Genomic DNA, 25,695 nt, shown 5'->3' with positions numbered 1-25,695 from the left:
CTTCCTTACATCTTGTTGTCTTCCTCAACTTTGTAATCTTAATATTTTACCAATGACAGTGTTTCAAAATATTGTATTTTGGTTTGTTTTACAGAGGCACTGGATTAAGGACGCCAGCCGTTTGCTGCGGTCAATTGAAACTGTTCCATAGCGTAATGTTGCAGTTAGTTTACCTTGTTCCTAATGATTTTAGGATTCATTTTTTTATTATTGAATACATGCGGCATATTTTATGTTTTCATCTTGTTTACAAATGCCGAACATTTTTGTCTTAAAGGAATCTAATAAACTCCAACCACTATGACCAAAATGAGTTTGGTTGTCTTTCTTTAATTTGGTGGGAATTAAATGCAAACGTATACGGTTATAAGTAAACGGTAACATTCTGGTATTTATAACACAAAAACAGTAATCGTATGGTAAGAAACTAATCCAATATACGTCCAACATACCGTCCAACATGCCGTAAACGGTAGGGCACTGTAGATAAAACAGTAAGTTACTAGCGTCGACTGCCAGTAAATTGAAGTTAATGCATAGTAAAATTTGTTCAAGTTTACGGTAACATACAGTAATCCATTTTACGGTAACAGTGTAAAAACCAGTTACTGTATTATACCGTAAATTCTTGGCGTCCTTGCTGCCAGTAAAATACCGTTAATTTACGGTGACATTTTTTAGAGTGTATGCATTCTTCTGCACAATTTTTGAGATAGCTAGTTGCGGGCAGCACATTGCCACAACGTTTCACATGGTCCTTAAAGTGCTCGCTCGGTAAATGTCCAACCCCATTTAGAGAGTGAGTAGAGAGAAATTGAGATTGGAAAATCTAGTAGCTCTTGTTCACTTGCACAATGAACTGGACTGACAACACAAGGTCACATACCCAGAAAACGCAACATCACATAAGAACACCTTGTATGTTTGGGGTACAAACAGGACTGGACTGAGCAACAGGCTCCCCACTGTGTGGTCAGAACATCGGGAGAAATGGGACGTGGCCCACAGTGGAGGATTTTAAATAAACTTTCCCTTTAAAAACAGATGGCCAACAAACAGGGAATCTTACATGGTGCTGTTGCCTCCAATGTTTTCATTTCTGTTCTTAATCCCTCTGTTGTTAGCTGGTACCCCTTATGTAACCTTTGAGAAACTGTTTAGCATGTTTTTAATGTGTAAGAGACTTGTAGGTTTCTTCTCTCTTTGGTTTTTGTGGTGTGGTTATTACTGAAAATGATTTTATCATGAGAGCTGCCTACAAGAAAACGGAAAAAGAAAAGTGGCAGCTCTTTATGTTTTGGGGAAGCAAAATTCAGTGTAGCTGTGCAACATCAGGGACAAACTCTGGATACTTTGTGGATATGTGTTGTAATTTAATTCAAACCTTCATCGTTTACTCCTAAAGTGGAATAGTACATGAGTTCATTAATTAATTGAGTCTCATAATTGAGTGTTACTCAAATAACAGTTTGGTTATTTTTCCATGATCTCGGGGTGGAAGCAGAACAATTGGACAATTGGACAAAAATGTCCCATGTTGTTCGTCAATTAAGATCTTTAGACCTTTGGCTTAATTCTGCTCATTAATAGGGCTAAAGGGCTGGATAGGGCTTCTTAATCTACTTACATTCACTTTTTGAATGATGTAGTTTCAAACCGAGAGCTATTAATTCTCATGATTGCATTTTTAGAAACGATTCAGAAACATCTAAATGGTGAGTGAATGTGAACATGTGTGTGCACCTCTCATTGTTTGCATACCTTTGCATGCTCGTGAGAAAGCCTGTCTTGCAGAAAGAATATATGTAACAACACATTTACTACATAGGTATATCATATATATCCATTCCTTTATTATTTGTTTGTAATACAATTAAACAGTATTCTTTCAGACGAAAATGCTAATACAGTTAACATGGCTGATTGGAATCATCAGTTAAAATAAGCAAATTATTCATATGATTTAAATACAGCAACCACTCTGCCACAACACATTCACTATGTAATATCCATATACACGTCTGTGCAGAGTGGTACAATAAATAGGTTTCCAGCTGCATCTGTGTGGTTTGCAAAATGATTTACAGAATCTTTTTGTAAAGCATCATTAGTATAATTCATTCAGTATGTCTGGTGGATTGTATGGTCAAGGAATCTAATGTTTGGCTAAATTAAGATTTGATGATATATATATGTATATTTTTGTTGGCTAAAGCCTCCATAGATTCAACAAGAACACAGATACTTCACAGGAACACAAGTTTGCATTAACCAATACAAAGCACAGCTAATACTGTAAGTGTTACCTACATAACTTGTTTTAAACCACCACCCGTCGATTGAGCATTTCTTTTGTCAATTCATATGCATTGAGTATGTAGTAGCAACATGTGGGTGTAGTCGGCGAAAGGAAGTGTAAGCGACTAATCAGAGTCATTTCTTCTGCAGTCTGCTGCTCAAACTCTCAAGTAAAGCACAAATGTTTGTTTTCTTTTGAGATGATGAAAGCTTTGGTTGATGAAGTCACAAAGCGTTGTTGTTTATTTTTGCGTTTTTACCCTGCAGAGGGATTTTTTTTCTAGCTCAAGGCACTTATGAAATACATTTATTTCCATTTGTATTGAGCTAAATTGGGTTTAGAGGCTTTACTTAAGACTACGTTCCAGGCCGGGTTCACTTTGGGAAAAAAAAAAACCTTGTAGAGGTAAATAGTTTCCCAACTTCTGGTGAATAAAAACATTCAATCACGTTTTTAAAGCAAAAAAGTACCAAGAGTCCGTAAAATAAAATAGTACCATTGTAAGTTACATGTACTCTTCAGGGAACATACAATTGCATGCATACTCTCACACTCTGCATACCGTACACACCCATGTCTCATAATACTGACAGCACAAACAACAAGTCCAGATCGAAACTTTCATCTTACACGAGTACGAGGAACCCTCACTCTTGGTCCTCAAATAATATTAAAATGACCTGGATAGAAATTTTTGGGTAGTGGACATATCTGCAAACCACTAATACTGATACATTTAGCAACAAAACTTTTGAGGTCCATTGCTTTTTTCCACATTCTGAGTTAATTATCTGGGACAGAAATAAATGTACTTGCAAACATGTGGAGGAAAAGATTGTTGAGGATTGATTATTCTAGTCGACGGTGAAGGCTATTCCATCTCTACGACAGCCGGAGTCTCCCCCGAACCTTGAGCCGCTCTGTTTGGAGCGGCTATAAAAACTTGCGTGTTCAGATGTGTTCCACGACACAAAGTACAAGTGGCCAAAGCAGCTAAGCTTGGGTTTCGGGGGTTGTAAGTTCGGGAAAGATCAAATATTTTGGTGAAGGGCTTAAGGTTTATAGTTACACACAAACAATATTTCTTGCATTTGCACTGAAATGTACCTCAGGACATAAATCATGAAGTGCAGGATTTCCCAATATGCACACTATTTCTATGGGTACTGAGTTGGTGCTCTGGGCAAATAATCATTCTTTTGGTTAAACATTTTGTTCCACAATAAGACTAGATTAAAGTTGCAATTAAGGCATACAATGCTATACCATACATCATTCTGACGATGACTGGCCCTTTGCAACAGCTCCATTCCATTGGCCTTTCAAAACGCTGTTGCTAAATCATGGACAAATGTTGGCAATAATAATGATCTTTTTAATGACTAAATACTTAAAAAAAAAAATCTTTGTTCAAAGTGTTTTTTTGACCATTGTTGAAATTAACAAGAAATCATTATGAAATTTGTATCCACTATTTACAAGTCCCATGTACATTCATCTTTCATATAAAGACACCCTGTATAAGGTTAAAAGCTGCTCTGAACAAAGGCCAGAGAGGCATTTAGGGTGAGTGGTGGTGACGCAAGGGATTCTTCCCACACAGCTCTCACTGCAACTTGAAAGAGAAAATAGCGACTTTGCAACTTTATCCCCCAACATCAAAGTTCACCCACAGATATTCAATGTAACACAAAGGACACAAACCCGAACCCTTCAGCACCAGTCGGGGTGTAAGTATTGCCAAAGGCCATCGTTATGAGCTTTCAAGAGCTGTGTACAACAACAAGCCAGTGTGAATAACCGGTATGGTAAAACACTTATACTATATAAAACCTTTATAGATCATTTTCCATTTTATAACATTTTATATTTTCACACTTCCACCATATAATGTGATTTTTTTTTTCATTTCCCGAACTCATGTTGAATGAAAAAAGACGACACAGAATCCCACATAACAAATGTGCATCCTGAATGAAATCTCATCGTGTTCACTTGGCGCCACGCGGCAAACGATGGCGTTCTCAGCACTCGACTAGCCTGTGACGACAGTTGCCAAACCGGAATGCCGTCTGTGACGTTGGATCGGCATTCACAACGTGGCACAGACGGGTCCACAGCCGCCTAATCAGTATGCCGTCTCTTTCATGATGTTGCTGGAGAGGGTGTGGTTGCTGGAGATGCTGATGGAGTGGCGGATAAAGGGGTGGGGGTGCCTCCTGGGTGCGCGGCGGCAGGGTAAGCAGAAGTAGCGCAGCGTGGAGAAGAAGATCTGGCGGTAGGTGGCCGACACCAGGTTGTAGAGGATTGGGTTAATGGCGGAGCTGACGTAAAACAGGACGTTGGTCAGCATGTAGAAATAGTGGTAGAAGTCGTACATGTCGCTGTGCGAAAACAGGAGACACAGAGCCATTGTTACGTGTTGCATATTTAAGTGGTGCATTAAACATATTAGTATTTGACATATCCTTCAGATTACCTCTGTATGCAGCTTTAATAATTCATATATATCTGTGTCGAAAGGCAACGGCGTCTGTCCGGGTCCGGAGGCCAGTCTGCTATTACTGTCCCCTGATATATAAAGAGTCAGCTGGTCAACTTTCTCTTCAAGCTCAGTAATGTGCTCATGGTCTCTCTGCACAGATAAAAGCCTGCTTAGACCACGCTGTCCGCTCTGGAAAACAGAGCACATCCCTGAATTTGAGAAACGTGCCAGATTAGGATATTGGATGCTTGGGAAGTTGTTGTTTACTCAGAATAGCATTTTGTTCTACAGCTGATAGTCCGGTACTATGGTCCTGGGACAGCAGCCCTTTGAATAACTTTGGGACTTTGAGCTCCACAGAATGGATCGAATTGAATTAAATTCAAAACAATGCGTGGTGGAGCGCATACCGCTTATGCCTATTTAAGAATGAAATAGGATAAAGTTAAATAAGATAAAAAATATACAAGGAAGAATTAACAATGTAAACAGATGAGTATGCTAAAACACTGTATTTCCATATGTTTCCATGGTGAGAGAAACCACCGTACAAAATGTATTTTCCAGCTGTGTGGATTTTTCAGAAAGGATGAGCATACGTGGTTGGGTTCACTACACCCGTTTGCTCTTTGTCACACACACAAACTCAAAATACTAAATTGACCCAATAGTTAGGGGACTGACTGGTGGTAAAGTCATGATTTCTAAAACTCACACATCTTTTGTCTTTTAACCAATCACTAGACAGGTCTTTCTGGAGAAAGACCTGTCTCCAAACTGGAGACCCTGTTTGTTCATCCTTCATGTTGAGGGGAAATAAACACTGAAGCTCATTTACTGAAGCGTCGTGTGTTTGATTTAATTAGGGACAACAACTCGTAGTATGGAAGGCCTAAACGTACAAGGAAAAAATAAATGAGTGGGAAACAACAAGTGTGTGTGTGTGTGTGTGTGTGTGAGAGCTCAAGAGAGAGAATGAGAATGTTAATGAACGCAATTTAATCACAATGATGTATCTGCCCTGCTCCTCTTTGTCATACTCTTTGAACTAATGAGCCAGTAAACAACAGCTACAGACAATATAAGCGTGTGTGCGTGCTACAGTCTCTGTGTATGTAATCTGCTTGCATGTGTGGGTGTGTACGTGGGTACGTGGACTGCGTGTGCCTGTGTTTCTGCACAGAGGCAACACAACTGCTGGAGAGTCGCCTTGCGTCAGGGGCCCGAGAGGGATGTTTACTCACACAGACCAGTCGGAGACGTAGCAGTACATGAGGCGACGAGCGTGATAGGGCAGCCAGCAGACCACAAAGGCTATGACCACTGCTCCTGAACACACAAGGGAGAGAGCCAGCGTCAGGGGCCGAGTGGCAGGTTATAGTTCTGGTGGTGAACTATATACACGTGATGGTGTGAAAGGTATGAAACACAAAAACATACAGGAAGGGGACATCTGTGCTCTCAGATTCTGGTGTTCTTATGTGAGACCTGTATGTTGGGTACCAACAAGCACAGACTGAATAAGGACATCTTTAAATGCTTGATGGAAAACGCACAGTAACGGGACGTTGTGCCATTGAGCTCAACAAGCCAGTGACAACGTGGATGCACAGCCGCAGCGTATCAACAAGGAAGTCATTTTAAATTGTATTTCACCGATTTAGAAGTTGCCTAGATTCCTTTATCTTTGAACAATGCCATTTACCAAAGAAAACAACACACTGAATCTACTACAGTACATCCGTAATGTCAGTGCGTTTAGATTTGTCTGCCTCATAACTCCAATAAAAAGACGATTGGTTTTTTACACAAATCGCTGCAATTGTTGCTACTGCACCTTAATATGGTCCTTAATCTGTGTGTTGTTTGACTCACTTTAACCCCGGTCTAAATAAATGCTGTGTACATTTGAAACGTCGTCCTCATCAATCTGCATCATGGGAATTTTTCTACAGACAACAATCGATTCAATCAATCAATTTACTTTTATGCTGTCACCTGATAATAGACAGAACCGTCAACTTGTTGCAATGGATCCAAAGGTGGTGGAAAGGTCTGGTTCTGCACACTTACAATTGATAATAAAGATGAGACCCGGACTGAAGCTACAGGAAGCTCCGGTTTATATTCTTTGTAAATGGTTTCTTAGAGGATTTATGGAGATCCTGTTGGCACTGAATATAGTCAAGCGTATTAATCATGTGTGTGACGTCACGTCCATGAAAGTGGCCACGCTGTGGCTAACATGGAGTCAGAGGAGGGATGTCTACACTGGAGCTCTATTGGGATTTGCTATAAAACACCAGAATTCACCCTGAGCACCCGCGAAAAATGTAGAAAAGAAGAAAAATTACAAAAATGTGCTCTCGGGTTAAATCCCTCTTAAACAAATCAAAAGATTCCTTAAATGTGAAAACAAAATAAAGTGAGAATGTCTTGACTGGTCCGGTCCCTGTGACATCAAAGTGGACCGTGTGTGGCACCTACCTGAAATGAGTTTGAAACCCCTTAAGACTTAAGGAAACCTTAAATGTGTTCTGTGCAGTTGATTTAACTTAATGAAACCTTAACTCAAACTTTAAGTTGAATCGTGATTCAAGATTTTCTGCAACCGTCCACTGAGAATTAGAAAAAACACTTTTTTCAGGTTGCAGTCCATCCATCCATCCATCCATTGTCAAACCGCTTATCCTGCACACAGGGTCGCGGGGGGGCTGGAGTCCATCCCAGCCAACTTCGGGCGATAGACAGGGTACACCCTGGATTGGTCGCCAGCCAATCGCAGGGCTACACAGAGACACACAACCATTCACATTCACACATCTACGGGCAATTTAAAGTCCCCAATTAACCTGATCCCCAGAGCATGTCTTTGGACTGTGGGAGGAAGCCGGAGAAGCCGGAGAGAACCCACGCAGACACGGGGAGAACATGCAGACTCCACACAGAAAGGCCACTGGGCGGAATCGAACCCAGGACCTTCTTGCTGTGAGGCAACAGTGCTAACCACCACGCCACCGTGCCGCCCCAGGTTGCAGTCAGTAAATAAAATAAGTATCCATCTCCCTGCCGAAGGCTGAAATTTAATGAATAAATAAATTGCTTTTTGGCCACAGTCTTAAACACACCTACTCCGGAAACATCCCAAGGCTGTAATGTAATGTTGTTAAAACCAAGGGATATGTTTAGTCTAGTTTGAACGGAACCAGCCACACAGGACTGGTATGGACAGAGAATGACCTTTGGAGAGTTATATAATGATATAGATTTCACCACATGAGCTTGATGAATTGGATTGTCCTCAATGCCTTTTTTAAACTGCTGTGAAGTATTTGGTACAATCAAATTAGTTCACTTGAAAAAAAATACTAAGATAAATTAAATTCATATTAATATCATGCGCTTATTCCTCATCTCATGTTCAAACGCTTATCTGGGGTCGGATTGCGGGGGGCAAATAATTCCAGCAGGGATCCCAAACTTCCCGTTCCCTACACCTCGGACTGGGGGATCCCAAGTGGTTGGACCACCTCAGTGACTTCCACCAGGCAAATTGACCTCAGCCTCTAGTTCTGCCTCTACCAAAACGGGCTAAAAGTTGGATTCAAGAGTTCCTCAAAGTGCTCCTTCCCGATAACCTCTTCAGTTGCGGTCAGCAGGGTTCCATGCAGCTTGGATGATCCCCCGTTCCCCCCCCCCTGAGGTGCTGGATGGTTTTACAGAAGCACTTCGGTGCCGACTGAAAGTCCTTCTTCTTGGCTACTCCAACCTCGGCCAACACTCGCTGCTTCGCCTCCTTTAGGGCCTCAGCCTACACGGCCTGGAAACAATGGACACGGGGTGCTGCATGTGGTGCAGATTGAAGGGCTCTGATTGGTTTTGACTATGTATAATGAGTTAAATATTATGTTTATTATGATCATTTAGGACACGTTATGATTAAGGTGTATTAGCTATTAGATGATAATGATGATATGATGCATGTCGTATTATGTTCACTTGAAGAAGCTCTATGCCAAAGGTTTATTCGTTGAATGATATCGATCAGGGTCTGGTTAGTGGTGAGCAAAGGAATTTCAGGCTCTGTCACCAGATCGAGCCACTTAGAACGGTAATAGAATGACGGAAGGAGGGATGTCTACACTGGGCGGAGTTACTTTTGAATGTGCAGCCAATCACATGTTAGAATAATGAACACACCCCCAAATGTGAAAAGCTCTGCCAGAGAATATGCAGGCAGAAGCTTCTAGAGATCCATTGTTGTTGGTCATATTCAACTGCGGAAGGAAGATACTCCACCGAATACAACACTATTCATAGGGATATTCACTTGCAACTGTGTCTGCTTCTGCTAGTTATTAAATCCTTTTTGGATTGTTAACCTGGAGCCATCTGATTGGTTGAGCGGCTGGAGGAGTAGTGAAAAGCTCTAGCTGGAGCTACACCCAACACACCCTGCAAAAAAACAACATTAGTGAGTCAATGCCTGTGAGAATAGATAACATCAGGGTCTAAAATACCCTTTTTCGTGTTTTCTGTGATAATATCATAATATAGATTCTTCAGGTGAAGCTTTGTTTGCAAACGATGCCTCCATTGATTCGTACTGATCTTTCAGCGCTGGACACTTTTAAGAACATCCGCGTACAGACACAGTGAAGGAGAGCTTGAATAACCAGACAGACTCAGGCTGTGAAAGCCATGGGAGTGAGCCACTAACGCGTGTGTCTTTGAGCTGCACGCATTCAGTCCATTAAAAAGACATCTCACTCGACCAGAGCGTCCTCCCTCCTCAGGGCTGTGCTCATCACGATATGTCATTGTCTGTTGCTTATCACTAACACACACGCACACACACACACAATATGCTTGAAATCCTGGGCTTGTAAAATAGGGTGGGTGTTTACATTATGAAGTTCTAATACATGTCCACTTTAAAAATGTTTTACATTCCCATGTCTTCTGGGTTGCTCTTTATTTAATTCCATCGTAAGGTTTTACTGGCGTTTTACAGACTTTTACTGCAGTTAGCAGTGGACCTCCAAATGTCTTCTGGTCTACGTTTGGATAAGTGGACAAATGCACACAGACACACACATACACATTTACTTAGGTCACTTTTGGCGAAACAACATTGAGTTAATTTCCTAAAAACACTTGCCTAACCTTTACCAAATGTCCATATAGGTGAACAGCTATTATCCTGAATTGGATCATTCGTATCCAATAAAGGCTGAAACATGTCCCCAACCTTGACGTCCGTTAGGAACACACGCACACAACAGTCAGTCTAATAGCGTTAAAAAAGAACAGAGAAATAGAGGGATGACCAGAGGGGGAATTTAAGCCTCGTTGTGGACCATTTTGCATTTTGCTTTCAATTGATACAGACCATTAAGCACATGAAAGAGAGAAATAGTCTTTACATCACATTTAACTGATAAAGATGACAATCAGAGTGAGAGTATGAGGAATAATTTCAAGAATCCTCTGCCCGTAATTGAAATTGCATGGCGTTATCAATCTAATCAGACTTACGCCAACATGCAACAGGACAGATTTCAGCATCGCCCGCTGTGACTGGCAGTATATTGGAACTATACCCATTCGGCCGCCACATTTATTTTGATCCATTTAAGCATTAATTTCAATCAATGTGATATGATGACATTGTTCTGAGCAATGACAGCTTAATCATTATAGAAATTCAAAACGCATTTAGTTACAATTACTTGATGAAAGGGCAGAAATGTCTCGCTCAACTCCGTACCAGTTAATCACACATGTCCTTGATTAAACAAGAGCAAAATCACATAGATATGTATTTGCATTGACTCTCACAGTTGAAAAGAAACACCATACTGTATTCACCTCATATTATCACTCACTAAAATTAGAGCTATTCTTCAAAACGAAGTGCACTTCAAGCATCTCGTTTACTTTAAAAGGTTATAAGGACCAAAGCTAGTTGATTCAAGATTCAAGATTCAAAGATTCTATTGTCATTTAAACACCGTTTACACACTGTGTATTGAAATTCTTGTGCTTGCCTTTCCGGAAAGCCGACCAATTTTAAAATTAAAATTAAAATAAAAATAAGAATACAATATTTACATAAATGTACATGAAATAAAAAAATAAAAAATGAGGTGAGGATAAGGCAGAAATGAGGTGACGAGGAAAAGTGCAAAACTGAGCAGGTTGTAAAAGAAAAAACTTAAATTAAATTAAATGAAATGTGTGCAATATAAATTAACAGTACAGTAACAGTAAGTGAATCCTAACTAGCTAAAGTGCAGACCAGTTGTGAGTTGTGAGTTAGGTTATAGAGTCCTCTCAGCTGTTGATGACTCTAATGGCAGTGGGGAAAAAAGAGTTTTTCAGTCTGGTGGTCCTGCATTTGGCACTTCTGTACCTCCTGCCTGAGGGTAGAAGCGTGAACAGACCATGTTGGGGGTGGGTGGGGTCTTTGAGAATGGAGGCAGCTCTCCTGTGAACCCTGCGGTGGTAGATGCTCTGCAGAGAGGGCAGTGGGGTCTTGATGATCTTTTCTGCTGTCCTCACCACTCTCTGCGGGCGTTTGCGGTCCATTGTGGATGTGCTGCCGTACCGCACGGTGATGCAGCTGGTCAATATGCTCTCGATGATACAGCTGTAGAAGTTGCTGAGGATCTTGGGAGACATCCCAAACTTCCTCAGCCTCAGGAAGTACAGCCGCAGTTGAGCCTTCTTGACCAGCTGCGTTGTGTTGAGTGTCCAGGTGAGGTCCTCACTGAAGTGGACCCCGAGGTATTTGAAGCTGCTCACCCTCTTAACTTCAAGCACCTGTATGAAAAGTGGTTGACGAGGTCTCCTCTCATTCCTCATGTCCACTATCAGCTCTTTGGACTTGTGAGTGTTGAGGGTGAGGTTGTTATCCTCGCACCATGACACCAAACTGGCCACCTCCCTCCTGTATGCCGCTTCGTTCCCCCCAGTGATGCGTCCTATCACTGCGGCATCATCAGCATGTTATCCTTGTGGGAGGCGACACAGTCGTGGGTGAACAGGCTGTAGAGGACGGGGCTGAGGACACAACCCTATGGGGTGCCGATGTTGGTGAAGATGCTGGCTGAAGTCCTGTTTCCAATCCTGACAGACTGAGGCCTGCCAGTCAGAAAGTCAAACAGCCAGTCACAGAGGGTGGGGTGCAGACCGAGTGTGGAGAGTTTATGGATGAGTTTGTGGGGGTCGACCGTGTTCAAAGCAGAGCTGTAGCTGTAGACAAAGAGCATCCTAATGTAGGAGTCCTTGTTTTCTAGGTGAGAGAGGGAGTAGTGGAGGGCAGCAGCTGCGACCTGTTGCGCCTGTAGGCGTACTGCTGGGGATCCAGGGTGTCTGTATGCTGCTCTGAATGTGGGACAGTATCACTCTCTCAAAGCACTTCATTATGATTGGAGTGAGTGCTACTGGCCTGTAGTCATTCAGGCAGGTGGGTGGGCTCTCTTTGGGGAGGGGAATGATGGTTGTGGTCTTGAAGCAGGTGGGGACGGTGCTCATGCTGAGGGAGAGGTTGAAGATGGAGGTGAGAACATCAGTCAGCTCATTTGCACATGCTCTCAGGGCACGCCCAGGGATGTTTATCTGGCCCTGCTGCCTTTCGGGGGTTGATCTTCCTGAGAGCTCTGCGTACCTGGCCTGATGGAGGGGAGGGGAGGGGGGTTGGGTGATCCCGGCATGTGTGTGCCTCTCTGTACTGGAGCTGGTGGTCTCGAAGCAGGTGGAGAAGGCGTTGAGGTCATCCGGTAGGCTGTCTGTGGAACTGGTGGAGCTGGTAGTGATCCTGTAGTCGGTGATGTGCTGTAGGCCTTGTCACATCTGCCTGGAGTCAGCAGTGGAGTAGAAGCCATCCAGCTTCTCTCTGTACTGCCTCTTTGCCGCTGTGATGGCTTTTCTCAGTCGGTACTTAGCAGCTTTGTACTCAGTCTCAATCTGAATGCAGCAGAGCGAGCACGCAGCATCTGACGTACCTGACTGGTAATCCAGGGCTTCTGGTTGGGGAACTTCGTGACCTGTATGGTGGGCACAATGTTGTCTACACAAGTGTAGATGTACCCGGTGACATACTCTGCGTAGTCCTGTACGTTAACAGAAGAGTCCTCCCTTGTGGCTGCAGCTTTGAACACATCCCAGTCTGTTTGAGCAAAACAGTCCTGCAGGATTATACCATGATACCAGACGTTTACGTGGATTTATTAGGTGCATCAATTAGGTTGATTATGCCACATCGACACAAATGCAATGATCAAATGAAAAGCACCTCAAAAGTCTATTTACCTGTATTTCATTCTAGCTAAATACCATCATACAGTAAAACCTTTTTAGAAGTGATGCCCAAATGTGTCCCCTTTCATTAGACCCTTTCATATGGTAAACATCATTACGTTCTTCTCTATGCAGAAGTTGTATGGCAATGTGTGCACATTCATGCTCTGGCTTTTGGTTATGTTTTGGTGTTAAGTCTCTTGAGGCCTTGGCGGCAGGAAAGATTTCAGCCTCTAAGTTCTCTGGAATGGAGCACAAGGTCGAGGTTGGGGGAAACATATTCGCAGTGTTCGACAAAATTGCCTTCTAAACAATAAGACTCGTTAAGACAGTAAGACAATCAGTGTGTTTACATGATGGTATAATTGGAATCTTTGCTTAGTCGGACTATGCTCTCTTTCAGGGCAAGTGCTATTATCCCAATATACACGGCAGTGAATAAATCGAATCATTGGCCGAAAGCATCTCATATTCGATACAATAGGTGGCGCTGTTTTAATTACAACTAGTTGTGATACAGCCATTTCCGCTTGACCGTTTCACCACTACCAACAACAACCAACAACAACAACATCAACATTACGAGAAAGATGGCGAGCGGAGAGCAAGGGGAAGCTACATCCCTCTACTATCTGTGCATGATGTTAATAGGATGCGAATGCCGCTATTGGCTGATTTGATAACGGAGAGAAGACGCCGTCGGGATCTCAAGCATCCGCAAAGACGCAAAGTCCAGTTCCTCATCCGATTCACCGTTACATGCCCGACTAAGCCAGTTATTCGAATCCATGTAACCACGCTGAATATAACTTTATCTACATTAAGTGGATACCTTTACTTACCCGGATAACTGTGTTGATTCTTAAGGTGTGTTATATTATATAAATCAATACGATTTAGCCATCTCTCCTTCTGTATACGGTAATGTGAAAGTACAAGTATGCATGTTTTTGTCCGTATCGGAAGGGAGTCACTTACGGAGAACAAGAACCCCGTGGCGGAGCGACTGAGCGCGGTTGGGCTCCACGGTGACATTCAGCATGGTCAGATTTCCCCCGACGACACAGACGCGGTTTTCCTGCTCTGCCTCACGGAACATCCGCAGCAGGTGATTGGCTATGACCCCGTTCAGTGCAGATATGACCACCATGGGTAGCACAAAGGATAGTAACACGTTTACCTGTCCAGGGAGGAAAGATAAAAGTTAAAACGTATCACATCCTCAAATTTGTTTTTATCTTCTAACAAAACATCTTCTATATACTCAGCGGTAAATATATAAAAATGTTAAATGGTCGACCTCCTTTTTAATTATTTGGCTAATTGTGTTAATTATTTGGCTATACTTTAAGAGGCCACACCAACAAAGAACCTGAGCTTATTTTCTCTTTAAATGAGTGGTGGAGGAAAACAGTATAACAAAGGGCACAAGAGGTGCCTGAAATCAAAGGTGCAGCAGAGCTAACTGGGTTGGAACCAATTCATCAGAAGTATGGACACATCAATCGTACAGGAAAACATTTTGACTTTTCATTTTCTTTTCTTTGTTAAGGAGAAACACAGAGATATCCTATTTCATGAATCCTTTGATAAAATTCAGTATGAAAAGTTTTGCTCAAACAATTTCCGTCACACTCAACTGGGCTGCTGTAACATAAAAGAGGGGCAATAAAGTGAACAGCGGAAATTAATGAGAGGGAATAATGGAGTGAGAGCCTGGAGGGGGGGGGGGAAGAGAGAGGAGAGACGTGGTGCTGCTGGACATCCGTTATGACAGCCGACTCCTCGCTGGAGCTCCCATCTGATTGCATCGAGCAACGTGAGAGGACGTTGAAGAGAGAAAACCTGGATGGATATGTGGGGTATTTTATTTATCAATGTAACTAACAGTTCTTCCCTGCAGGGTTCATCACTAACACACACACACACACACACACACACACACACACACACACACACGGCGCCGTCGTTTTTTCAAGGGATAATCACGGCTGAAAGATGTTAATGGATTTAACGAACAGGCTGGCTGACTCCTGAGGGTCCCCTGCCTCCTAGACATTGTTGACTGATTAAAGCTGAAAGGGAGAGCAGAAGAGGCACCGCGAGGCAGCCGCGGGTTCAGAGTGAGGCAAAACCTCTGCTTGGGTGGAAGGAAAAATAATATATAAATCTCGGAAAGCAGCCCAAACAACTGCTGGAGCTATTGTGGATAATTGGAGCTGAAGTGCACGGAAATTGAGATATTATGCAAGAATGATTGAGGGAGAAACTGTGACAGTTAAACGTGTACAATAAGGTTTGATATTTCCAGAGGAAAAGAGGAAAAATAAAAGGGGTGTAATGTTATACAATCTTGAAATGAATGTTGGAGGATTAAAAAGTGGAATTCAGATCAACAACTGTGTACTTTATATAACTGTATAACTATACTATATATTACTCTTGTCGAGCTTTGGGAACCCATTCTTTTAACTCACCTCCCCGTCACAAGAGATTTACGACTTTCCTCCGTGACTGAGAGAGGCAGTTTCTCACCGTGATAAGAACAGCAAAGCAAACAAAACATATGCATGAGTCAGGAGTTTAGTATCACTTGCCGGGGAACCAAGTCTGTGCAGGTAAGCGTTTGTGCTATTGAGGTGCATTTATTCTTTTACAACCAATAAAACAAAAACATCCTACACTTTTTTATCATACATATTATTGGTCCTTGTGGATCTCGCCAAATACTACAAAACTTCAAGATGACACTTGAGTTCTTCACAATTTCAATATGAGTATATTTACTCATATTTCTAAAATAGAGCTGAATCAAAACGACCGGATGTATCAGCACAACTTTCAATTCTCATTTCAACGGCCACTCACAGTTCGTTACTTATTTTGTATTTTCCCCGTTGACGAGTAAAACTGCAAGGAAGGTTCACGTCTGTCATGATATCACCACGGCTGCTTACTAACTGGGCCAACTGACTCCCAGTTAGAAGGCCTGCTAAATGAGCTTTTAAATTCCAATGTTCCAAATTTAGCAGATTATATGATGAGCAGCTCACATTGTCTGTCTTCGGGCTGAATATTTACAGCGCACAAAATACAACAGAGCAGGTGCAGGACTCAGCACTACCTCTGCTGTGTCCTTATGAACAACCAGTGGAGCAAAACCTCAGCAGACCACTTTGCGGCGTGCGGGAGAACTGTCGACAAACCAACGCATCACTGAAAGTGTTTATTTTTTTCTTTCTTTGACTCAGATTCTCCAAAGGAAATCCACAGGCTTTACAGTCTAAAACGTCCCCCTGCTCAGTTAATTCCAGCTGTGTACTTTTTTTGTGCTTCACCATTTTAGCTCCCTTAAACAGGCACCTTACTACTGAACATACGCTCCGAGAGTGCCTCTTATATTGTTCTGATAACATTACTTACATTACTTAGTTTTTAATTCAAAATTGAATTTTGCTTATAATGCGATTGAGAGAGAGAGACCACATATAACCGGAGTCATATATTTTTGATTTACTCACAACCTTCTTGAATTTTGAAGATCAAAGCTAAAAAGAAAAATGTCAAAAAAGTCTCAGAATTGAATAAGCATTTAAAACATTTGCGGTTATTTCTCTAAAATCTAGGAAATCTAAATAATAATTCTAAAATAAAACATTATCAAATGTCCTAACATTTATTATGTTACATCAACTGTAACATTATAGTTACCACCAACATAAAAAATATATAGTTTTATTTTTGCCGTTGAACAGTGATCTGATAGAGCTGAGATTATATTGGGAAACATTCAAACAAACAAATTCAAAAGTGTAATTCAGTTTCCCACCTCTAGTTTCATATTTAATAAATGTGTCTTGAAAAAAACTCTTGGACTGTGTTTCTCTCCATCTGTAAGCACATATTTTGTCATTCTGTCAAACGGGTTGGTGGACTCAATGCCGTTACACAATGATAGAATTCCAGTGATGCCCATCATTTTGCCCGGAGGACATGCTGAACATTTCTGTTTTATACAACTGTGTTATTACCTTGCTTACATCCTCGTATGTGAAAAATGTTATATAATATCCCCATGGCAACATCTCGTATGTATTGTTTTTGTGCTCTCCTTCTTTCTTAATGTCTTTCTAACACACATTCAATTGCTGGAATGGCCACTGGCAGGCAATGAGACCACTGTCCTCCTCAAGATTTCATCATAAAGAAAAAAAGGAAGGAGAACACAAAGGCCACAAAAAGCTGATGGACAACTTTAAATTCAGTACAGCACTGCTGACACGGCCACTGAAACCTCTTTCAGTTGAGTCTGCTCACTCTGTTTTCAGCCTTATTCAGGCTTTCTCTTTACGAAAACCTTGGTAGTATTGAAATAATCTTTTAGGCTAGGCTTCTCAATTTGGGTCGTCAGATTGGATTTGCGTGTCCAGACATCCCCAATCTATCTATGCGGGCTGCTATTATAAAGCCATAAGCGCAACATTGGAACCCATAAGCAATCGGTCTGAAAATGGATACGTCTCGAAGGAAGGAGGCTACATCTCTGTGGCCAAGACTTCCATTACAAAGCTTTACCAAGCACTGCTTTACAGTCATCTTGAGAAACGATAGTGCTGTTAAGGCAGACGAGACTGGTATACATTGTGATAAAGTGGCAGAAAGTCAAAACGAAGTGAAAGTGTCAAAGTGAAAGTGAAAGTGACATTTTAAATGTCCCATTTAATTGTTTTGTTGATGTTTTCTTGTCTATGTCCATTTGGGAAACATGGCCACTTCATGTGGACAAAGGTATGCCAATGGCAAATTTGATCAATTCTCTACACTTGGAACACCTTTAAACGAACCGTAGGCGTACATTTAGTCGGGAAGACAAGCTGAACAATCGTGTGCATTTCACAGGTTGCAGCCTCTCTCCCTGTGGTTACGCTGTCAGCTGATTGGGGGCGGGCTAGTTTAGAACTAGCCAATCAATGGTGGCCACTGTTTTCGTAAACCAAGCGCATCGGGAAAAACTGTTGTCCTGTGTGATGCTGTCAGTTGTCATTTCCGGGCGCCCCAGATGCAGCCCTCCACCACCCAGGACACCTTCATCAGCAGCAAAACCACCCCCACCATGGTCTGGACTCCCAAGGGGGGATATGCCTCGCCTGATCTGGTGGTTTATCCTACGACAGGATGATCCAAGCTCCAAAGACTTTACACTATTCATACCTGTTTTACATTATTGTTAAATTCAACAAGTCTGCCCCATATTGAAATGGGTCAGCTGTGTTTGTCCCCAAAAAGCAAAGGAAATGTTGTCCTATAATATTGACACTTCCGAGTAAATTATTGTATGAAGATTTTTTTGTGTCCATAATGAAAAGCATACACACTAGAGAACAGATTAGGTTTTGACAGTTGAGGTGTATAGAATTACCTCCAACACTATAAAGGTCCTGATAGAGTCAAATGCCTTCCACCCACATTGTACATATACAAAGCTCAGACAATATTCTCTTTGTTTATTAACTAATAACATAAACATAAAGTGTTACTTTTATACGCAACAGCTGAAAATTGTATGAACACAGGCAAGTGGTTAATTTGAACACAACGCAAGTTGAATTAAAAGCACACACTAACAAGTTAATGAAGTGCAACTGGGCCGGCTGATGAGGTCTCAGGGAACAAGTGCAAGAGACTTTGCTGAAACAAATAGAGAAGCAGTCAAATTAAACACAAAAGTGGGTTTCAAGGCTGGAATGTGAGTATTTTTATGGCTCTAATGAGTAAAATGTAACAATTTGGCTTCTTTATTTGCTTGCGCAAAAAAGCTTTGCTTGTTTCTATCCCTTTCCAGATGAAGTGGAAAGAAGCTCTGCTGCTCTTTCATTAAGTATGTATTACCCTTAAATAAGCAACTTCCGCTCTGAGTGTTTGTGTAGACTGCCCAATTATCTTTCCCTCCAGGCACAGTGAACTCCTAATTGCGATGCGTGTCTTGTTCATATCCTCATATCTAAATAAACATCCATCCCAGTTTCAGCATGGACTATTCCAAATATTTGCATCACGGTGACATTGTTTGGACAAAATGTGTCTGCCAAAGATACATGCCTTGTGCCTCGTGGGGTCCAACAATCGCACGCAAAAACACTCACATCTGGCTCTTCTCTAGTGTCACTTCTTGGGGAGTTATTTCATTTGCACTTATAAAAGAAATTGTGAACTAGGGATACATGCTTGGGTATTAAAGGGATTAGATATTGATATTGAAGGTGAGGTAGTGACACCCTTGAAACTGTTGCTTTAAATGCGGAGGCAGCTACCCAATGCTACTGCTCACTAGTGCATTTAGGACAATTAATCATGGGAGATGCAAAGTTTTTTTATCAATGATCAATTCTCGGCAAAATGGTCTCAACAAGTGTTGATTACCGTAGGGCCACTTGGGGATGGGTGGAAGTCAGAGGTTGGCTCTGACAGCAGCTTTACAAATAAGATGCAATCAGCAGCTTTGTGTGAACTGGAGACGGTTTGATTGCAGCAACAAACCATAGATGCACACTTGGTCTACAATGCAATGCTCTGTAGAATCCACGGGTGGGGTTAAAGGTGGACTAAAGGTGGAAATTGTGCTCATAAAGTGGGTGTAAACATTCTAGTTCTAAATCAGCACGTCAATATCAACAACTTATGTAATGAACAGGAGAATGGGGGCCAAGTGCACCCAGTCCAGCCCCATCTACCAATTACACCTGTCTTCTCTGCAAAACCAAAAATGACCAAAGATTGTATGAAATGAGAAACGTCACCTGTATGTAACCAATACAGTTTTGACAAATTGAGTTTGGCATTTTTTCTGTCACCATCTTGGTTTTTGACTGTCGCCATGAGTGGAAAGAGATCATTTCAAACAAAGCCAAATTAAACCGTTTTAGGTTATCAACATGTTACAATTAACGTTCATTATACAAAAACACACCGTATAAAGGTTGAAGTTGTAAGTTCGTAATCAGAGGTTACAGCAAGGTGGGAGATCTTTAAGAGGAATTATCATAAAGTCATGAACTTATTGCGGATCAGCAACCATAAAAAAAGGCGTTGCGTGTGTAATACATGCAGGAGCAGCAAGACAGCACATTACTTGAGTGAATGCACTGGTGGAGATTTTTTCTCTAAGGCCACGGCTTAATTTGTCTATTTTGAGTTCGGTTCAGCTTTGAAGATGTATACATAACAGAGGCTCTGTTGTACATGTGGTCCAACGAGGTCTGGACAGTTTCTTTTGAGGAAAGCAAAACAGAAGTTGACCGATGAACCACAGCCAGGAAGGACCCTTAAAACAATGTCCAGTATTAAATAACACTGTTCTACAAGCAGTTTATTTTTCTTTATATATCGGCAATTATTAGAGTCAATCCATCATTCGCTTTGACCGATGAAAAGTCCAACCCATTTCCTTCAGGTTCAGTTTAACACTCAATTCAATTCAATTCAATTCATTTCATTTTATTTTGTATAGCCCAAAATCGCAAATTACAAATTTGCCTCAGAGGGCTTTACAGTCTGTACACATACGACATCCTCTGTCCCGAAACCCACCATCGGCACAGGAAAAACTTCCCAAACAATGAAAAAATCCTTCCAATAGGGAAAAAAGGGAAGAAACCTTAGGGAGAACGTCAGAGGAGGGATCCCACACCCGGGATGGACAGACTACAATGGATGCCATGTGTACAGAGGTGCAAGCTCAACAATCAACACTGAACAGTGTATTTCCTAAAAGCAGGTTACACTTGCCACATTTAAAAAAAACTGTGTTGAATCAAAATAATAAACAAATTTACTGACTTCCATTCACTGGATGCAAAAAAATGTGAACAAGATGGCGACACCAAAATTGTTGACTCTGCGCCTCAAAAGGTCAGACCACAGAACAACGGGTAGCATCACAACAATACTTATTCACCGTCTGTGGTTCGCCCTCAACACTAGGCCATGATGCTCTTACAGAAAGCTTGGTAGATCCATGGCAGCCACAGACATCATGCCATATCAAAAGTTGTCAATCCAGACTGATTTTTAGGGGTTAGGGTTAGTGCTTCACAAAAAAAACAACCATTTAGATGTTTATATTAAGTTCAGTTCAGTTTCAAAGTTCCAATGTATCCTGCTGCACGACAAGTTGACTGTGTACAACCAAACGCAGAAACCAAAAGTAAGTACACACCAGGCTAAAGGCACAGCATGGATAGTAGCCGGTTCCCACTCCTCCTCTCACACAGGCAGATGTTAATTAGTTTTTTTTTGTGCTGAAGAAAGGTCAACATTTCTAGAAATAACTCAGATAAGAGGTCCCTGCTCCAGCATTGGGAAACATTAAACAAAGATTCTGAAAACCAGTAAAATTATCGCTTGCAATTCAAAATTGGCTTCAGTCGAGGGGTCTTCAATGTTTTTCAGGCCAAGGACCCCCAAACTGAATGCGAGATGGAGCATCCCCCTATTCCACGGAGTTTGGTCCGCCGTCTTTTATTTTTGAGCTTTGCGCTCTTTAGACGTGATCATACATACATACTGTTCTGTCATATCCGCATGAAAGGAGTTGTGAGTGAACCGGTGTCCAGCTTGAGAGCTGCTGTGGGAAGCTGAATGTGTGGACTGAAAGATAACGTTGTCTCCATCAATTAATCCGTTCGCTACAGCATGTTGGATTAATGTTAATGTGTATTTAAAGACAATAAATACAATTCTGATTGTGAAAACATTTAAATTTTTACATTTAAATTGTCTTATCAACCAAAAATTCCGCGACCCCCCCTGCAGTACCTTCGCAGACTCCTGGGGGTCACGGACCCCCTGTTGAGGACCTCTGCTTTAGTCTGTGCGCGCTCATATAAAATATTCTCTGGATGATGTCATTTAAATTCAAGACATTTAGTAACATTTGAAGCTGCTGCTGCAAGCTACTTTCTTTGGAAAAGAGTAGGCAATATGTGCAGGTATAGCTGGAGAATTAAAAAAGGACTTATATGGTTCAAATGGCGACAATCTTGAAGGTTTCAAGAGGTTAAGTTATTTGTTTTGCTGTGCTGTGTGTAAGTTTCACTCCTAGCACTGCGTGGAACACGCCTGAAGGCTGGCTGCAGGGGGGATTCAAACCCTGACCCTGCCGGTGCAGTCTCCTCCTGTTAATCCACACTGTATCAGGCCCGAACTTTGCATTTCACGTTAGTACTTTCACTCACCTACAAACACACACACACACACCTTCTTTCCCCTCTGTGTCACACACTGTCGTCCAAACAAGCTAAGTGTTCGGGGAACATCCACGACAGCAGGAAGACTACGGAACCATCTTATGCTGCATCACCACATACATATGCATGGCACAACATGTTTACAGGCACACACATGTTATGTCAATTTGATCATTTCCCCGGCGTAGATGTGCATCACAGATGTCCAAACTTACAGGACCAGTCAAAACATTTTCTCATTTAATTGAGAAATGAGAGATGAAGTGTGTCCAGAATTTGCCTTCTGTATTCTGTGTTGCATCAAAGTGGAAACATTACAAAAATACTTGTGTGTAGCATAAGTGTATATATATAATCATGTTTCTCCGTTAAAAGGGATCATTTGTTGGAGCCGAAAAAAGCAACATGACGGCTTGCCTTGGCAACGCCGTCTAACAGGACTGATGAATAGAAGAGGCAAAAAAACAAGGCGAGGAAACAATGGAAGACAGTCCTGTCGGTGAAAGGAGAGTCAGACACAGCAGACACTCTAACAGACGGTAGAGACGATGGTGGTTTTACTGATTACACAGAAGGTGAAGACAGACGCACCAGCCGATGTCCCGGTTTCTTTTGTCTCCTGCCTGGTAAAGCTGCGCCGGAATGACAGAGCATCCACAAAACACCTCACCTAATGGTTTCCACTTCTCTCCCAGCGCGAATCCCATCAGTCGGCGCTTCTGAGGCAATGCCAAGTAAATGCATGGTAAACACAGCCGGCCAGATTGGCCTAATTATTTACAGAAGCTGCGACCTGCAGGGCAACGCCATTTATCTGGTGAGAGCGCTGGGAAAACACTTCTTTTTTGTAGTGGTCAGAGGGGGCCATGTGGGGGTCGCTTTCTCGGCCTTGATGAGACACATAACTCTTCATGTTGAGGCGCAGTGACTCTCTTTCTCTTCAATCTGTATCTGCGGAGGCCCTGCCCTCACTTTAAACCACTACAGACTGGTCACGGATGACATCTCTTGTCCGCCTTCAGCAGTGCGGCCTGTCTTTGCTGGAGCATCAGCTGCTTCAGGTGCGCCAGAGCAGAGCGGAGAGGAGAATGGGAGGGTGGGAGGTCTGGAGCTGGGGACCGTGGAAGCAACAAGCGGAATATTGCCTTCACCTTGTGAGTCGCCAGGTGTTTATAAAGCTCAGTGTGTGGATGGATTTTGTCTTGTGCGAGACGCTGGTGTGCAAATGTACAGGCGTGTGGTGAAGAACACGCTTTTTTTCTGTTATTTGAGTCACAGAGATGAAAGCAGCAAATATTCAATAGAAACAGAAATGGCTGCTTCCAAAGGATTTTCCAGAAAAAAAGAAAAGACATTTAGTCTGCTACAAGATGCAAGTTTATAATCAGTTTGTTGCTTTCAAAAAATGAATATTATCCAGGCAGCCAGAAATAAAATGCCCTTTTATCATGATACTAATATTAATAACACTTGCTTTTACTAAAATTAAGCACATTGGTTTAGGGCCAAATTCTTTCTTTGGATTAGGAAACAGTTCCTAATATATATATATATAAAAATAAAACTGGCATGTTGTCAAAATATTATAATCTTATAACTTGTTGAGAGTCACAAATTTGTAGTTGTATCACAAGGTTACTGTTTTCAAATACCCAAAATCCAAATATATACACTTTACTCTCAGGCAAAAAAACTAAAAACAACACATTCGGTGATCCAAACAGTTATATGGATTTTCTGTCAGTCGACTAATTGCATGAATTTCATCTGGATCCAAACACCTGTGGCGCCGCGCGAGCCTTTTAAATCAGCTTTTGTTCATGTTGGTGAGAAATGAATCTGTAGTGAAGCGGAACGCAGACAAAGTCTCCTTTATACGCCTGATTAAAGCTTACACATCTTAACGTGCCTCCTGCTTGCGAAGTACATGATATACTTTATATTCACAGACATCTGACCGCACATCTCACCAACCAAACCCGCCACAAGTCACCCACCTGTACGACGCTCTTAATGGTGACGGGAGACACGATGGTGGTGCAGATCTTCTCGCCTTTACGCACCGCCTGGCCCATGACGAAGAGCATCGGCACGGCGAGCGCAAAGGACGCGAGCCACATGGCGCTGATGAGCTTCTTGGTGCGGCTGCGGGACATGATGCTCTTGGCTTTGAACGGGTGGCAGATGGCCATGTAGCGCTCCACGCTCAGGCTGGCGATGTTGAGCGCGGTGGCGTACGAGCAGCTGTCCCGCAGGAAGTAGTACCCGCGGCACGCCGCGTCGCCAAACGCCCACGGGTAGTGGATCCAGATGAAGTTGTAGAGCTCGATGGGCATGGAGAGCACGAGGATCAGCAGGTCGGACACGGCCAGGCTGGCCAGGTGGTAGTGCACTGTGCTCTGGAGGTTCTGCAGCGTCTTCTTGGTCAGCAGAGTGTACAGCGTGATGGAGTTCCCCACGGAGCCCACGGCGAACAGGACGGTGTAGATGATGGTGACCATCACCTTGGAGTAAACATTCGTGTTGACCTCCAAGTCCTCCTCGTCGGTGTTGGAAGTTGTGTTTTCAAATGGAAACAACGAGTTGTTGCCGAAGAGCCTGTGCGCCAGCGCGCCGAGCTCGTGCCCGGCGCGCGTGAGGTTTAAATCCATCACAGTTCTATTTGTGAAAACATTGAAACAGAAAGGATGCCAGTTTAAACGGAACGGCCACCTGTTTGACTCTCACTTCTAGCCAGAGTGACCTGGGTTTAGTCTGTGAGGGTCGGAGGACAGCAGCGTCTTTATAAGAGGCAGGACACCGGGGCGCTCTCGCTATTGGATCGGCTCCGATGACGCACATCCATTCAATGTCTCTCGCTGTTAACATTCGTCTCAGCTTGGAGAACAAAAGTAACACGCCGAAGCCTATATACTGTTTTTGATTTTTTTTTTTTAATGGCGGGGGGGGGGGGGGGGGGGGATTCTGTGTCATTGTGATGCGAGCTGCCGTTAAGACCGTTCTTCTTCAGTGCTGATGACGAGGCCTCAGGGGGAGAAGAATCATCACAGGACGCGGAGGAGAGGAAATGGTACTCTGATGCAAAGCGGGACCCTCCTCTGACACACGCACACGGTGTGTCAGACACAATGCACTCCCCAGGAAACAATACCAATATGTTTATTGAGAAAAATACAGATTATTTGAAGACTGCTGTCAATATGCCACCTCAATGAATGCCTCTTATTTTATTTTAATTTGTTTCCGAATGTATTCATCAGCACGAGAGCTATGTTTGGATCACAAAATGACTGAAGAACTAAAAAAAAAAGCCAAACACCTCCACATTTCCGAAGCCCATCTTTGGAATTTCTGCTCAGAAA

At 42.4% G+C, this 25,695-nt stretch overlaps 1 protein-coding gene across 1 annotated transcript; it reads right to left on the bottom strand.

Moving 5' to 3' along the window:
* Positions 1 to 1,829: 1,829 nt before the first annotated feature.
* Positions 1,830 to 25,695, bottom strand: ntsr1 (neurotensin receptor 1 (high affinity)). The gene is made up of 4 exons (XM_040194146.2): positions 24,331 to 25,695; positions 14,067 to 14,268; positions 6,029 to 6,113; positions 1,830 to 4,683 (listed from the first exon to the last, which is right to left on the bottom strand). The coding sequence occupies exons 1-4, from the start codon at positions 24,982 to 24,984 to the stop codon at positions 4,428 to 4,430; spliced, it is 1,197 nt and encodes a 398-aa protein (XP_040050080.1). The 5' UTR covers positions 24,985 to 25,695; the 3' UTR covers positions 1,830 to 4,427.

The sequence above is a fragment of the Gasterosteus aculeatus genome, chromosome 2 (assembly GCF_964276395.1).
Source record: "Gasterosteus aculeatus chromosome 2, fGasAcu3.hap1.1, whole genome shotgun sequence".
Taxonomy (NCBI): domain Eukaryota; kingdom Metazoa; phylum Chordata; class Actinopteri; order Perciformes; family Gasterosteidae; genus Gasterosteus; species Gasterosteus aculeatus.
The sequence above is the reverse complement of the archived record's forward strand: the minus strand, read 5'-3'. Positions and strand labels throughout refer to the sequence as shown.

Bases quoted from the DNA above. Each gene is read 5' to 3' on its own strand.
- ntsr1 (XM_040194146.2), bottom strand. From the start codon at position 24,984: ATGGATTTAAACCTCACGCGCGCCGGGCACGAGCTCGGCGCGCTGGCG. The intron at 14,269-24,330 runs GTGGGTGACTTG...CTCCCTGGACAG, and splicing joins CCATTAAGAGCGTCGTACAG to GTAAACGTGTTACTATCCTT. The intron at 6,114-14,066 runs GTAAGTGACTCC...TTGTGTGTTCAG, and splicing joins CCACGGGGTTCTTGTTCTCC to GAGCAGTGGTCATAGCCTTT.